The 17,015-nt window shown below is 38.4% G+C and overlaps 2 protein-coding genes across 14 annotated transcripts in view; one reads left to right on the plus strand and one right to left on the minus strand.

Moving 5' to 3' along the window:
- The window catches only part of TMA16 (translation machinery associated 16 homolog), a 44,660-nt gene that overhangs the window by 15,346 nt on the left and 12,299 nt on the right, over positions 1-17,015 (plus strand). Inside the window, exons 6-8 of one of the 3 annotated variants that reach the window (XR_007376498.1) lie at positions 2,449-2,491; positions 3,666-3,836; positions 15,422-15,596. Coding sequence is in view for 2 of the 3 variants with exons in the window: in XM_048942387.1 (XP_048798344.1) it covers positions 2,449-2,491; positions 3,666-3,804 (182 nt within the window). In the remaining variant the exon portion in view is untranslated. Of the gene's footprint in view, positions 1-2,448; positions 2,492-3,665; positions 3,896-15,421; positions 16,818-17,015 lie in introns of those variants that run through there. The other 2 variants (XM_048942387.1, XM_048942386.1) reach the window with 2 other exon arrangements.
- Positions 10,894-17,015, minus strand: part of MARCHF1 (membrane associated ring-CH-type finger 1) — a 284,313-nt gene continuing 278,191 nt past the window's right edge. For all 11 annotated transcript variants that reach the window (XM_048942369.1, XM_048942363.1, XM_048942367.1 and 8 more), the window contains 2 exons: positions 16,825-16,972; positions 10,894-12,418 (listed from right to left, as the gene is read on the minus strand). In XM_048942369.1, the coding sequence (XP_048798326.1) occupies positions 12,117-12,418; positions 16,825-16,972 (450 nt within the window). In that variant the 3' untranslated portion in view covers positions 10,894-12,116. The remainder of the gene's footprint in view (positions 12,419-16,824; positions 16,973-17,015) is intronic.

A 17,015-nucleotide genomic window follows, 5' to 3' on the forward strand; every position in this document is an offset into this window, starting at 1 on the left:
AATCTCTTGTGCAGCTCTTTGTTTTTGGAGAGGGAAATAGTGCTATGAAAAACAATGATGTTTTTATGAACAATGTGCTTCTAGAAGGACATGAAATATTTCAGGAGACTGTCACAGAACGTGATTCCACTTGGTAAAAAGTAGTGCTGTGAGGCACTCTGGCAATGGGATTGCATCCTACACCTGCTTTTTCCCTGGTTCTGTTTTAGAAAGTCTCCAGTTCCTGCCTGTGCACAGAGGCAGGATTGTTCAGACCCACAGCTCAGAGCTTGCACTGCTGGTGCTCATAGGAACTAGAAGTAATCTGTTCTGATGCTTCTTCATCCAGTCAATTATAAAGGGTTTGATTTGCCAATATTTCTCAAAAGCTCTGTTACAAATTAAGCTCAGTTCCTTGTCTTGAAATGGTGTTAAGGAGTATCGTCTTTGTGACAAAACTTGAGAGCTAGCACAGTTTGTTCTTCCTCAGAAGAAAATCAGTTAAGAGTATCTGAGTGTCAGAAATGTGGGGAAAAAATACATTTTTCACTGCTGTTTCATTGAAGCAAACAAGTTGCTGAACACTTCATCTTAGAAATGCCAGATGCTATCTGTTACCTGAAATACTTCCTTCATTTCTTTTCCACTAGCTCTTATGCTCTGTTTCTCCATCTGCCATTTTTTTTCCATTTTTATCTCAGTAAACACCCTCTTGTGACTTAAGGTTTTTAAAGCAAATTAGGTTCAGAAATGACAGCAGAAACCAAAGGAGTAAGGTATATGTTCCTTTGCTTTGCCTTACTCAGCTGTGATTGCTGTCACTATACCTGTTTATCAAGAAGCAGTCTGCAAAAGTCAAAGTAATAAGTATCAAGAATTGTTGCATGTATTATTAGTCCTCAGCTGACTTTATAACCCAATGTAAAGGGAAAAAATATTCTTCTGAATTGCAAAGCCTATCTGGCCACAAAGATAAGAGGTAGGTATCATCACTCTACATTCTGTAGCAAAACCATCTATAATCCTGCATTGATAGCATCATCTGATTTATTTTTGTAATGCCCAAGAACACTGGTAGATGAACAAATGCAAAACTATGTTCAGGGCTTGCTCAAGGACAGTGTAAGATGTACTAAAATCTTATGTTTTTAAGAGCTAAAATGAAGTGGATTCAATATTTCAGAGGTAGCAAGCAGACTTTCTTCTTGCAGGCTGTGAAATCTACAGTATAAAATATTGTCTGTTAACAATGTATTTTAACTATATGATTTATTTTACATTTAAAAAAAAACAACAAAACTAAGGCTTCTAAATCTCTATAATTAGTGATGATATTAAACACGGGTCGTATGTAATATTTTGGACTTAACCAGGAACAGAATGGCACTGAATCAAAGCAAAGCAGTGTAGGCCTTCTAGGTAAAATTTTGCATGAGTTACAAACAACACATCTGGTAGGAACATTATGGATTCCCAGGGAGCAAAAAACAATCTGTGCCAAAAGTAACTGTGCTTCTTGCCTTTTTTTTTTTGCTACCAAAGGTAATAAAGATTTGCAGTCACTATATTTCACTCAAATTAGGTTTGGGAAAGAGATTTCATCTTTATGAAAACTTCCAGTCTAAAATTTAAACTACTGATGTACATTTCTATTTTACTTAGAGGAACATCAATTCATGAGAAGAGAGGAGTGTCAACATTCTTTCTAAATATTACACTGCATGTAGGGCAGCATTTGACAGTCATTTCAGCAGCAGCAACAAGCTTCCCTGTAGCAAATGTTGAGAAGCACGTTGAAGCACTGGTGAGATTTACTCACTCAGACTGATGGCACTTCCCTAAGTCCATTACTGATCTGTCTTGCTTGCAGTGGTGACTTAAGTGCTTTGAAATTGCTTTTCTATAGATGTTTCAAAATACTTACAGAAGCCTTAGTGCTCACTAATTAGCAGTGATGCTTGTTTATTCAGGCCACTTCTGAATGTTTTCACAGTCAGTTCTGCTGAGTGGAATTATCTTTTTATTATGAATAAATGAATAAATGTCTGTTTAAAAACAACCCACAGCTTGATCTTGGTTGAGGATGCTAGCAACTCTGTGAAAACAAATAGTAACTTAATTATTTTTCTGGTTTATTCATTGGCCTTTTTGTTTTTAAACACAAACTTTAAATGCTTCACTGTTTCTCAGATATGTGACTTAAGAGAAGCTGAAGCATCCTCTTTTTTATAACTTGTTAGAATTGAATTCTCAGTGTTTGGTACATTTGAATTCTGGAGTAGTTCATAAGTATAATTTCACTTCTGCTGAGAGGTCTTCCTAGAAAAACACATAAATAGGAGCTTTCTAGTATGACTCCTCATGCTCTGAAATACTGTGTCCAGCCCTTACTTCACTTTTCTTTCTTTGAAATGAGACTTGCTTGAATAATGTAGCACGTCTAATAGCATTTAATTTCACTCCCATTAGAAATCCCAGACATTGTGAACAGCAAGCACCTTAAATTTTTCAGGTAAGTTCTTTGTAATCTCACTACTAAATCTGTTTGTGCAAAACACTGTTTGAATTTGACCTATTGTATGTCTTTTTTCTTAACAAATAATATATGCAGACTGCTAAAGAATTTGTCATTTGCAAAGCCAGATGAGGTGTTGCTAATTCTGCACTTCTTAGCTGTTGCAGCCTAAGTGTTAATGACAGCTAATCAGTAAGATATTGCAAGGGTTAGAAAGTTCCAACAGTTAGAATTTTGTTTCTGTAACTGAAGTATTTCTTTTTGGCTATACTCAGAGACTGTTTTTTGTCAAAATGAGACCTCTGGCTGCTCTGTTTATTCACACACAGCTGACTTTTTGTACTTGGATATCTGATGATCATGTTGTTTTATTAGCTTGGTAGAGGCAAGCCAAAGATATCTGCATTATAATTGGCAAATTCTCTCTTTGCCCTTCTGAAAAAGCAAGCATCCTATTAACTGAATACAGGACTTGTGATATTTAAATGACCCCTTCCTCTTTTATACAGCCTTTAGAAGTAATATACTTCCCATGTGAACTAACATTTACTACCATTTTGTGTCTCCACAAAGTCAGTCACAGAATCACAGAATGGTTTGGGTTGGAAGGGACCTTAAACATCATCCAGTTCCAGCTCCACTGCCATGGGCAGTGATGCATTGGATCTGTTTGCCTAAAGTCATATAAAATGTTAACAGTCAGAAATCAGAATAAAGCACTTCATGTACCTGTGATATTAACTTTGCAAAGTAAGCATCCAGATGAAGTGAACTTCTCCAAGCTGCTCTTCCATTGCTTAAAAGACTAGGGGTTTAATATGTTAAACCTACAAAGAGTTGCCCTAAAGTAACTGAGGAGAGAAATAGGCTTTGGGAATGAAGTGAATTATTTGATTGCTGCTTTTTCTGTCCAGAGTGTCAAATCTGAAATTACCTAGTTCTTCACAAAGAAATTACAGCTGCTGTAGTGTACAAGATGAGGTAAACACATGGATGCTTGGTCATACTGCAGTTGTGATGATAATATAATGCAGAAAAGCAGCCTCACTTGAGAGGCTCCTGACTTAAGAGCAGCCTCAGTTCAGGAAAAAAAGGTGAACTAATTCTGCTACTCTTTCTTACTACTTCTATTGCTTGTTGTTTTTCATGACTTTTCTTTTTTTTCTTTAAGGGAGTGGGATGGTGATCTGAAGAAGCTGCCAAACATCAAAATGAGAAAGCTGTCATTTAGGGATGCTGTTTGCATTCACACTGAGGTGTCAGATGTGGAAGCTGAAGAAGTGAATAAAACAGAAGATGTGGCATCATGAAGATTCAGGAGCTGGAACGGCTGAAGGGAATTGTAAGAAACTTATTTCAGTTGTTGTGGAATCAAGAATAAAGCTAGTGTTTGTAATTATATTTGCAAAGGGTTTGCTAATTGCATTTTTGTAAGCTTGCTGTGCACCTGTGCTAAACAGTGAACATTCAGCCAGCATATTATTGGCTTAAAATTTTTGAATATGAATCAAATTCAATATCTTGTGTCCTTATGTCTCATTTTATACCTGCTCTTCAGGATGCAGGTCTCTGAGTCAGCAAACTGTTTATGTCTTGGCAATCTGAGTAATTCAGTGTATCTTCCCTGCTCACTGAGCAGCCAGGATTCAGAAACCCATTGGAAGTACTTTGCAGTGGGAGATCTTTGCCTTTTCCTGGTAGTTGCAAGAATATTTGCATCATTTAGTCTAGCAGTAAGCAGGTACCCTATTAAGCAGTGGGCCCAGCTGGTGACAGCTTTTATCTCTTGTGGAAGTGGTTGGGGTGCCTTTGGGTGATACCAAGTATTTCAGAGTAGCTGTAAGAAACCACAGAAAGGTAAAAAAAACAACCAAAGATAAAAGAACCCCTTTTTGTCTATATGGTTTAGTTTCTGTACTTGAGAAGCCTGGAGAAGGGGAATAAGAGTCTTGCCTCATGTTACACAGATGAGATAGTTGAATCTTTCCTCTCAGTTTCATAATCCTCCCATGCCTGTGCTCTTAAAGGTGCCTATTAGGGTTTTGTATAGGGATGAGTTTCTTCTCTTAGGTTGAAAATAGGATGAATGCCCTCAGGAGTTCTGTGTTCTTGTGCTGTTTCTTAAAAAAGAAAGCAGTTGCTGCTAACAGCTGGATTGAGAAACATTCCTGTGAAGTTCTTTGTTCTTATGAATTTGCTATAGGGAATACCTTGAAATGCTGTTTAACTTGTAAGGTTTATAAATTGTAATGCTAAAATCCTCAGTTATAATGCTTAAAATAGTTGGCAGGGTTTTTTTTCTGGTTAGGTTATCTTATGGAAGACTTCTTTCTTAATTCACTCAGGTACTGCTTTACCACTTTTCTCTTTCTTAACTGTGACCTGCAAAGCTGTAATTGTTAAAACTCAAATTTCTTTAAATGTCAGGGCTCAAATTCAACATAAACAAATTCATACAAAAAGTAGTACTTTAACACAGAAGCTAGCTTGTATGTAAGAACTCATTTTTTTTTCTTCAAAGGAATTGTACTTTTTAATTTGTTACACTGAAATTTGCAGCATCCCTCCTTAGGTATGCTTTCATTCCTGACAGCCTTGGGGAGCTAAGATTTCTCTGAGGAACTGGATGAATTCCATTCACATCTTTTCAGTAGCAGCAGAGCTGTTGGGTTCTGATTCTAGAGCTGAACATATTGATGGTCTTGGCTGGAAAGAACTAGCTGGCTTTGGTTCCAGTAGCAATTGGATTTTGGTTCACATACACTAAGCAAATAGCCATCAGCTGTTGATTTAAGAAATGAAAGAGAAAATAATAGCCTTCTCAGGGATGGTTTCTAGTGGTGGATTGAAAGCTCTTTAGTGTCAGAAATACACAATTGATTTGATGGAAGTGCTCACCATGGCTTTTTCAGTCTGATGTACACTGACATTTCTGAAGGGATGAGACTACAAACATTTCAGCTGTGGAAAAACAAGCCTGCAGTTAAGCAGTTAGCCTGGCTTGTTGCTGTATTTTCACTTTTTTCCCCTGTACCAAAGCACATGCTGATCCTTTGTGGAATGTCAGTATGTGCAGTGGGATGCTACAGGCCAAGAAGGCAACAAAGGCAATAGATACAAACCATTTTCTAAGCCATTCCTTGGTAGTTCAAGAAATATACTTGAGAATTACGTGATGCATGAATCTTTTAGTTTTGTTTTTTACTTTAGTGGGGTAGCACTTCCATGCATCTCTGTAATTACACTGCCATATACGAAGACAGAATCTGGAATCCAAAAATGCTGAACTCCAACTTAAAAAGGAAAGAAAAAGCCTAACAGATGTAGAAGACTAATAAAAAAGGATTTATTCATTTTTCTCAGCAGAAAAGAAGTTCCTAGCTCAGTTTTCTAGTTAAGGGCAAACAGCTGCACTTCTTAATATCAGATCAGCTGGTTTGATCTTAAGTGATGTATCAGTACCAGCATGATATGATCCATACATCACCTTTCTCTTTTTCTCTGCTGATGAGTTGTTCTGCAATTCAAGCTGTTGTCTTAAGTGCAGCTGGAAAGACTTAGTGCAACTTTCCTAATAATGAAACTCTAAAACCCAGCTGACTATGGAGACTTCCTGCAGTAGTCCAGCAATCCAATTCCCTAAAGCTTAACTGCTCAAATGGCAAATACAGACCTGTTGTCTTAAAAGTAACAGTTCAGTGTGCAACAAGTTACCTGTTACAAGTGAAAAATAAATTTACTAGACCAAAATGCTGTTATTGCTTTAAAAAGTCATTTTCTAGACAGATTAGAGGAAGGCAGCAGCATTCTATTGGTCTAACTACATTCACATGTAGTCAACCAAGACAGCAACATGCGGATTTAAATATTTACCAAGCAGCAGTACCTCTTCCTGGGTCACGAAATGGTCATTAGTTCTTACCCACAGATTTTTAATGAAGTATTCTTTTCCCCAACCCTGCAGCTCTAGAAATGTGCTAGCGACCCAAGAGGCAAAGTAGCACTTGAGGAACAGTCACTAAAGCTTTTTGCCAGAACTTCAACTGATTTTTCTCTTTTGACCGCTGCTTTCTTTTGGGTCTCCTGCAAGCAGCAGTCCTGCTTCTGAATCCTATTAAGGTTTTTTTTTGGTTTATTTTTAATAAAACCACTGAAAATGTTGTTACTTCACTTTTCACATGTGTTGTTTGTGAACTATCATCAAGTTTTGCACAACACACTCATTGCCTCCCAGTCATGGACATACATAGATAAAATGGCCTTTGATTCATTCTAACCTTATTTCCTCAAATAATACATTGCATAGGATCTAATGGCTATATTAGCAATGCAACAATTCTGCTTGATAAAATAGCATTAAACTAGAAGCCTCTAAAGAAATCAGAACAGTTAATCCTCGTGTCAAACAGGTGGGACAGTTTCCCACACACCTCTCAAGGTAGGCTATCCATTGCTAAAATAAGACTTGATTTAGCTAACACACTTACTTAATGATGATGATAATCTTCTGTCTTCTTTGTTTGGAATAGTGTTCATTGTTATTTATATATAAACAACATGAAAACACAACAAGCATATGTATGTATGTTTATGTGTGTGTGTATATGTGTGTGTATATATATATATATACATATAATAATCTTATAGCTGTTGACAAACGACAGAATGTTCTGTAATTCCATTAATGTAGGTTGTGAAGATGGGTTTCTCCTAGGGCCCCCTCCAGCAGATCTGTAACCTTTTCTGTTCTCAGCCACGGTGTTAAAATTGATCTGAGGTTATTTTCTGAGCACAGTATCACACGTAGTGGGTGTGTGGTACAAAGTGAGCTGCTTTTTCAGTGAAGCTTTTTGGCTTTTAGATCAATTTCATAAGAATAGCCTCGATATTTTATTGGGGGAGTAAGTACCCCTTAAGCATCCTTCTTCATGTGTAAAGAGAGCAAACTGAACAGAAAAGTAAGGTGTTCCTGAGCCAGAGATTCTAACTCTTGTGTGCAAAGCAAAAAGTTGTGGCAGGCTTATACCCATAGATTCTAATAATAAACATGGTTGTATTTTTGTATACGTTGACATAGAAGTATATTTTTATTACTAGTATATTTTTGGTTATGCTTGTCCTTCAATTTTATATCTTATACAGAGTCACGAACCCACACTTGATTTAGTGTCAGGGCACCTTTAACAAAATGACCAATCTGTTGGCCTTGGATGTGGGGAATATAATTAGTTAGAACACTTCTCCTGTGTTTTGACTGCATCTGTAGCAGCCATACGATGACCTATTCCAGCAAAAACACTGAAGATTCAAAGCTTAGCCCACCTCCTTCCCAACAATGATCTGTGGCAGGTGGATGCAGTCCTCTTCAGCATACAGATCATTTAGCTTGGCTAGAACTGTTTACTGAGTTACAGAGGTATGATTAGCTTTAAATAATTTAAGTTTCTAATGTTTGTCCCACCTGTTTGTAAGAGTTTATTGCGATGGACATTACAGAATCACATACCTCTGTTCATTCCAAAGCACTGTGCTCCTAGGAAGATATTCATCCTCCTACCCTTGCTTGCTCTGTCCATTTGCTACAGCTCTAGAAACAACTGACTACGTTGTTGAAGCCTGCTCTTATATATCTTATCCCTTCACAGTCTTCCTTCCCCTTTGCAAGTTAAACCATCATTCTTTTCAAATGGCTTTGTACAGCAAGGTGTTTTTCTGAGCGTTCTGCCCAACTGTGATACCCATAACTGGGCATCCAGCAGATTCATCAGTACTGTGTGCAGCTGATTATATTGCTCACCTTTCTTGCCAGGGTGTCGTGCTGCCAAATTCATGTCCTGTCCCACATGCGCTGCCCTCTAAAACAAACTGACAAACGTAGAATGCTGCAGAAATTTGGATCATTTGTTTAATACAAATACATTTTTTTTCCACAACAATAAGCAGATACATTACTTTTGTTTCCCTTACTTTCTGTCTTTCAGTACACATTCACCCACAAAAAACACACATTTTTTTTCTTTTGCAAAAGAGAGGGAGTCGAACAAGTAACACAAACTTGTAGTTCCAAATATTATACACAGTAAAATACTTTCATCATAAAGTCTCATCACATTATTAGAAATTAGAAGTGGTTTGTCTTGGTGATGGGGAACTTACTATTTCTTCCTACACAATAAAAATAAGCACTGCTTTCAGATAAAGCAGTGTGTGAATGGCACAGTTGGACTCGTTGATCATCTTCGTAATGCTAGTGATAGTCAAAAATGGTATATCTATGCCAGGTTGAAATAAACTTCATAATGCTTGTATCTTAAGCCAAGAGAAGAAACGTGCATGTCCACAGATTAAAAGTATCTTGTTTAAAATTTGAGCTCTCACACCAGATTACTTCCACCTACCTTCATTGCAGCTTCACTTAAACAGAATGCAGATTAGGATCTTCTCAGTAATGGCAGCTTGGAGCAAGGTTCAGCCCTTGGAGGATTGTAGCCAAGCTAAATTCCACTGCTGGGGTGTTTGTTTGCCTGAGACGTACAGTGGCTACACAGGTAGCTTGATACTGATCTGTATTTGGTATTTCATTTCATTAAAAACAAAACAACAAAAAAACCAGGATGCTGTTTTTGCAGCTTAGAAAGCTGCCCTTTTTGCGAGACAGAAAGCTCACTGGTTGATAAGCAGCTGGCTAGCATCTGAATTCATGCGCCACCATGACTCATGCAGACCTGCATCTAAGGCATGTTGCTGTGGGCAGCTCCTTGCCCTCCCAAAGAGGTCTCACCCTGCTGCAGAAACAAATTCCAACCCAGCATGAAATCCCTGAAAGCCGAAGGAGAAGGAAATGCATGGGCTAATACTGTAATGCTTAACAGAGTTTAAACACTGCATCAAAGCTGCTGTAATCTCTCTTGCTGCTGCACACTGCAGCAGCCAGTGTGTTTTTCTGCTGCTATTCCTGCTGGCCAATAAATATTTCAAAGGGAGAGGAGGAATTTCAACCAAAGCCTTCCTCCATTCTTACACTTAACTGTAAGCTCATTTGCACAAATACTTGTGTGCCAAATGGTGTTTCGAAGCTGTCAGTATAAAATGGCTTTGCAAGCTGTTCTGTTGCTGACTCTACAGCGTGTTTAAAATAAATAAATTAATTAAAAGGAGCAGTAATCTCATTGGATGGAAGAGATCTGCTTGCAGAAGCCTCAAGTATTTATTTGTCTTTAATTTGAATGTTATGCTTGTTCAAGAACAGAACAATGAATGAGTCTCTGGTAAGCTGTCAAAATATGGGGTACTTTCAATGGGGTGATGACAGTTCAGCAGGTTAAGGAACAAGCTGCCTGAAGTAGCGAGGTCACTGCCCGTTAGATGACAGCAGCACATCATCCAGTACTTACATAACAATGCTTTTTTTTCTTGTCAACCAACTTTGCTGTGATTCATCATGTTTAATTGTAGACATAATTCCAAATGTGTAGATGCATCTACTGATTTTAAGTGTCTGACTTGCTTCAGGTATCATGAGATTTACATTTTAGCACGTAGATACGCGCTATTAGAAAACCACCTTAAGCATGTGCAGTTATGAGGCAGTCCTTGGTACTTGACATGGTTTCCTACAGACCCTGTAAAGTTTTCTCTGCAGTTGTAAACAGAAATTATTTGGGTACTCACTTATCTGATTTCAAGTGGCAGCTGTTAGAATTCCAATTCTCCTAGTTTCCAAGAACTGGAAAGTTATTTTATATGACAAGAATCAAACGTTAATCCAACTCATCCAGAATAACTTTGAGCAATTATTAATACGTACTTCAGACCTCAGGCACTGAGAGTTTGTGCCCTGTCTAGCCAGATGGCACTTAGTCACAGCCAGACTACACAAGTGATTCTAAAAGAGGAATACAATGCTCTGAGAAGAATAAATTCTCACTAATACTGCCATTTCCTGTGGTCCCTGAGACGTAAGCCATTAAACACAGTCACAAAGGAACACCTAACCATGAATTTCAGTACAGTTTAGGCCCAGCACCCTTCCTATTTGGGAGAATGTGATGGTTCTGTTATTTAACTGGAGATGTTTGAACTTGTAAAGAGGAAATTTACTATTAGAAACTGCAAGGCTTCTGTAGCAGACTAGTGCATGGCAAATACAGCTAATTCCTCTTGTGAACGAACCTGTGCTTTCTTACTTTCTTTATTCTGCTTCTTTATTTGCCTGTTTGCTTTTCTTGCTTAGCTAAATACCAAAAGAACTCAAACCTTTAAACATTACTTTTTAAATATATGTAAGTTCAAACTGTAGGCTTGTCTAAGCCAACACATAACTACTCCAAGTCAATCCTTGCTGTCCTGTCCTGATGGCAAACATCACTGATATGAGAAGCAAATCACAAAATGTGCAGTTCAGCCTGTTAGACACAATATTACATCTACATTCATTTTACCTACTGCACCCTTTAATGCTATCTGCACTTCATTCTTACATGAGAATGCTCAAAACATGAAATTAACAACTGAACTGCTGAATATCTAACATTTCAAGTTTACCTGTACAGAGAGAAACCAGTGGTTTATTTCTGCGGTCAGGAAGATAAAAACTAACTTTGCAGAACAGGGGAATAAGAGCTAACATTCCTTTAAGACACCTGCTTATACCCTTTCCTGTGTAGCTTTCTGTATCACGAATCTTACAAGCTTGAGATGAAAAATACTTTCCATCTTCCCGGTGTAATCCTTTCTCAGACCTCTGCCAATAGCAATTTCTATGGTTTTGCATGCATTTTTAATTTATAGTTTTGCCTCAAAAATTCATATATCCTATTTAGGAAAAAAAAAATAAATCAAATTCACTCTTACAAAATAAAATAAACAGCTGAGCTGCCGCTCTAAATACATGATCTACTATTTTTCTCCTTCCTGTTTTGCTGCTTTGCTGACAGCTGCAGTTACATATCTGTAGCCTATGGAGACATGAGTTCATACTGGCTGGAACTGCCTACTTGTCAAAAATTCAGGCATATTCAGAAACAGTGCTGCCCTTCGAATGTTTCACATATCCTCAGTTGACACAGCTGCCCAAACACACGGGCTCCAATGGAGTCACACAAACATCTGTTACTTCATAAGGAGTGCACACTGCAGTACAGCTCTTCAGCTCTCCTAATGCATATCTCTTGTCTGGTACACTTTTGAAGTGCATCTTTAGGAAGGTAAATAGCAAATACAACTTTCAGTAGTAAACAGGTGAAAGGTTTGGTTTTGTTTCCTGTAAACAAAATGGTTATAGCAGGTCTGTGTCTACTAGCCCAGCCATCCAATCTTCTTTTGTTACAAAAAATAATAATAATCTTGTCACATGAGTTTGGCATTGTCTGTTAAACCTGTTCTCTATTGCACTTTCTACACTTCCACTGTCACTACACTCGCTGACTAGTTGAGAAACTACTTCACAAATGGTCACACTCCATACAGTAACGAGTTGCTTTGCTGGATCCATTTTCCTCATGGGGATTTGTGTTTTGTGTTTTTACTCAAAAAATGCACAGTCCTTTCTACTCTCTTTCAGCATTTGTAGTGTAGAAAACACTATGCCTTATTCTGCAAGGAAGAAACAGTGCTGTCTCTGTCAAACTGGCATGACCTCAGATGTCATTTCTTCAGCTGCCAGCTGAGAGTTTGTACCTGTCTGTGCTACTGGCACCACCACGGCATCCTTGACATCCGAGCTGTGAGTGCACGAAGAGTTCTTCTCCTCCAGTTTTTTGGCCGTGTCTGGGCAGTTCTGAACAAAGATCACTCTGTTGTAGGCTTTCAGCCTGCGCCACAGCTGAACATAAACCTTACACTGCACGTACATGAAGACGAGGCCTCCTGTGAATCCGATGGCCACCACCACGAGTTTTGTCCAAAACGGCCATTCGAGGACACCTCGGAAACAAAACATGTATTACCACCTTTAGTGCACATCAAGTACTCAATGTCAGTGACATGTGTTAAAAGAATCCAGTTGTAAGCACTCCCAAATACAAACATGCTCCTGTTCTCCATAGGTATAGGGACAGACAAGAAACTACACCCGCTTCTGATCTCTACAATTTGGTCAAATAAGACCAAATCATGATCACAAGAGAGGTTCTAATGCTTGATACAGCCATACCAAACAAACCCCAACCTTTTTAGCCCCATATGTTTCCTTAACCAAAAATAAAAGTACCACAACCGAACCCACTGTACGCCCAGAAATACTATGCACATCTTCACCAACTGTTATTTGCATATAATCCTAGAAACATGGCAGTGTTACAGTATCTGGAAAGCCAACATTTACAATGTCCCAATTCTAGCTTTAGTCTGAAGCTAGGGTACAGTAAGAAAACATAGTGGAAAGAACTCAATTTCTTGATCCATTGTTTTTGCCTACCTTTCTTTCTTACTATTCTGTTTGTACAACCTCCAGAATTCACCACTGTCAAAAGGAATTTCTGTTCCTGTGCAGTAAAACTTCACAGTTTTGGTTTTATCTGTTATTATTTTTGCCTTAATCTTTATCAGATCAATTACACTGAATAAATGGGAATCACACTGACACTTGCAGGAAAAAAAATATCTAAGGATGCTGACATTAAAGAGCTAGAGACAAAAGCATTTGTCTTTGGATCTGATACAAAAAATGTTAACAGGATCTGCACTGACCTAAATGTGATCTTATGATTTTAACAGAATGAACTCCTGTTGCATTAAGAACAGCCTTCCACTCATTAATTCATATCACTGCATCTGCTTTTGTCAGACATTCCGTAGCATAATGTAAAGGAACAGCTACTTTCCTTCCATTGCACACTGCCTCATCACATTAAAGATGTGCTCAGCACACTATACGTGAGGGTTAAGACTTCTGTATCAGTGCTTCAGCTGTCAGTCTGAGCAGCCTGCCACACAGCAACAAAACGCTATGGGATACTGGAGGGAGGATTCAGCCTCTACTGCCATATCGCCAACATCCTCCTCTGACATTGTGGGCCAGCATAATAAATCAGGAGGTATTACTTTTGGATCAGCCTTCATGTAATACCTCTACTTAATTAGTGCATTAACTGATGGCGTTGGCCAATTAATTTTTGAAATTTGCAGCAAAATGGAAGCATGCAAAGGCAATGTAAATCACTCTGTGTCTCGCTAATCACACACTCTCTTTAGTTCAACTTGACATGGAAAAATCTATTGAGGTTTGTTGAATTTGCTAATTAAATCTGTTTCTGGGAAAAACAGAATGACCAAAGCGCTATTTGCTAAGGTAGCATATCCAACTGTCAGTTTTTTCCTTTTGGGAAAAACATCTTTAATAAATGCTTTTAAAAAACACCACCTCCTTCCTGTTCTCATAACAATGAAAACAGCACGGTCTGCATCTAAGACCTGTCAGTGGCTTATGACATTTGGAACCAGCAAGCCATTGCTGCAGTGTTGAACACAAAATGCAGAAGATGAATAAACAGCTCAGCTTTCCTGTAGAGTCTGTTCCACACTGCAGCAGTAAGGATGTGCTTGCTGGCTGCTTCTTACGTGCTAGCACAGGATGCATCATCTTTTGCTTAAGCCAGAGCATGGCATAGTGAATTGCACACTTCTGCATTCCAAGATTGTCACATTTTCAAAGATTTGAGCTTTATTAGAAGAGACAAAGCTCAGCTAAGCCCAGGCCAGTTTCTTCAAGCAGAGCAAATTTATCTGAAACTCAATTCCCTAGCACTGGGTGCCTTATTAGTTCTAGAACACTTAAGATATATACTTAAAATTGGCATTCCACAGACCAGTGACAGGTTTGCCAATTCAGAGGCTTATACTTTTATTTATTTGCATTTGTAAAGAGGAAAGTAAAGCTTAAATATCATTTGAGATGAACACTTGAACAAGGAATTTTAGACTTACGCAATATTAGCAATACTATTGCTGGTCGGGGCTGTAAGTTTTTCCCCTCCTCAACACAGTTAAAACTCTTTTCCTCCAGTGTTGTGTCTTTTCCCCAGCATTTCCACAGAAGCAGAGATGATGAAAGGAGAGAAAAGCAAACTGCACATCTCTCTCCCCGCTCATTACACACATTTGGGTCTGTAGAAATTCTTTTTTCCCTCCCAGCAAGCAAGTTCATGGGCAGGAGAGCTCTCTTCACCAACACTTGTTTTTGTGTGCTGTAACTAGCTCTCAGGCATCTCTTTGTTCATTTTTTAGTGTGGAGAATCATCCATAAACATCTGGCAAACACCGAGTTCCTTCCATGTTGTGAATACTTTCTGAGCCTACCAAGATTCATTACTGCAATTCTCACACATTTTAATTCATACTGGCTGATCAGTTGTGTAAATTCAGCTCATCCAAAGCCCGTACTTCCCTCCTTTTGAACAAATGGGATGGTTGATGTTCTACTAGTAAGAACTACAAAGCCATTCCTAGTCCTGTCCTCAGGGCATTAGAAAAATGACGAACCAAGACTTTGAATCATGTATTTATCTGCTACTTGTTACTTATTTTTCTTGCATATCATCAGGAGTATCAAATATTTACCTAACAAGGCAGGCAAAAAACTCTGCCTGTTTTACTTTCCCTGTAACTAGAGAGTGCAGCACAGATCTTTGTCCCTCTACTGTCTAATTCTTAAAGTCAATTCAGAACAACAAAAAAGAAGTTTTTAATCAACCTCCTCATATTTAAGACTGAATCTGAGATTGAACAGACTAAGACTTAAATCAAGTGTGGACTAGAAATAGAAAGCAGCAGATCACAATATAATCTCCACACACAACGAAGTGCAGTCCAAACTGTAACCTATTTATGTTAAACATGCACTTTTAAGTGTAAATTCTACAACCAGCCTATTTCCTTTCTAAATACGTGATATATCTTTTATTTTAACTTCTCTGTATTTGTACACAGTGAATTAGAATGCGACTGACTGCCATGTGACCAAACTTCAGACTGAGGAACAGGAGAGTTCTGCCATCTCAGCGTGGCAGGCAGAAGAGTATTTGAGTGTCACTAGCAGGGGTAGCACTGCATGGGACATCCCAGAAAGGCAGGAGTGCTGAACTGGGAACATGTCTTCACAAGGGTAAGTTACTGCTGCTCAGGCAAAGGGCTGTGTTTTTTAAATGTCTTCAATTGGAATCTTCCAACTAGAGGAAGAAGAGTACAGGCTAGCATCGTGACTCCTGTCAGACCTTGCAGGCCTCATAGTAAATGCTTCTCAGAAATTAAATCAGGTAGCTAATTCTCTTTTTTTTCTTTTTTCCCCTTGACATGTTCAATTCTATCAACTTACATGAATGTTTCGGGGCAATAAATCAGTGTTGCGAGTTCTGAATTTCAGAATTCAAACTGTTATAAAACCTGTAAGCTAAAGCTAATGAAAGGAGCACTTTGTTTCTGCATAGTTAATCTGCTACAAAACACACCAGCTGAATAATCTGTTAGTTCTACATTAACTAACTCCCCTGTGCACAGTATGCGCAATCAGGCTGAAGTCCTGTATGTAGCATCCAAAGGATTACTGGAAATTACTGGTAACTAAGAATAATTTGTTTCTAAAGCACTTCCAATAATTTACCTCCCTGCTCTCTTCTCTCCCAGACTTTTTTCAATTTCTGAGGTTTTTTATTTTTATTTTTGAAACAGAATCACAGAAACTTGGGTTGGCAGGGACCTCTTTAGATCATCTGGTCCAACCTCCCTTCTCCAGCAGGGTCACCTAGAGAAGGTTGTCCTGAACATGTCCAGTTGGGTTTTCAGTATCTCCATTGATGGAGACACCACAACTTCTCCTGTTAAACTGTTCCAGTGTCTCTGGCCACCACAGCAAACACGACTAGATTAATCCCAGGCTGCATGGGGCTGTGAGCAACCTGTTCTAGAGGGAGGTGTCCCTGCCTATTGCAGGGGGCTGAATGATGATAATAATAATAATGGTGATGATTATTATGTTTTTACAGGATACTGAGGTTCAGGTGGGTAATATATTCTTATTTTATGAACTGAGCTTGCACTCAGAGGTTTGATTTTGACTCATCTTTTTGTGTAAGCTTTTCTCATTAAGGGAGATTAACTTAAGAAGCAGTAGGCTAGTTAAGCCGTCTCTAATGGTTACACTCAGCTGAGATCTCTGTGCAGGGGCACAACACAAGCTTTTAACACAGATGTGTTCATTACTTCTGCATTGAAGTGCCTGATGTAGCCACGTATCAGTGAGATGTTCCTTGAGAACAGAATGTGACTGGTTACGTAGCCACATTTCAAATCCAACCACTGCATTATCAACAAGATAGAAGATGAAAGACACTTACCATTATCATTGCCTTGTTTAATTTCCTCTGCAGTTCTATCAATTAAGACATACAATGACCAGACAACACAGGTAATTGCAATTACATGGAATGTGACTGAACAAACTATTTTCCTCCTCTCACTTGTCGTCATCTGTAGTTTTTCCCACTACAATTAAAAAAAAAATGATAGAAAGGAAGAAAATTAGACT

Source organism: Lagopus muta, chromosome 4 (assembly GCF_023343835.1).
Source record: "Lagopus muta isolate bLagMut1 chromosome 4, bLagMut1 primary, whole genome shotgun sequence".
NCBI classification, from domain to species: domain Eukaryota; kingdom Metazoa; phylum Chordata; class Aves; order Galliformes; family Phasianidae; genus Lagopus; species Lagopus muta.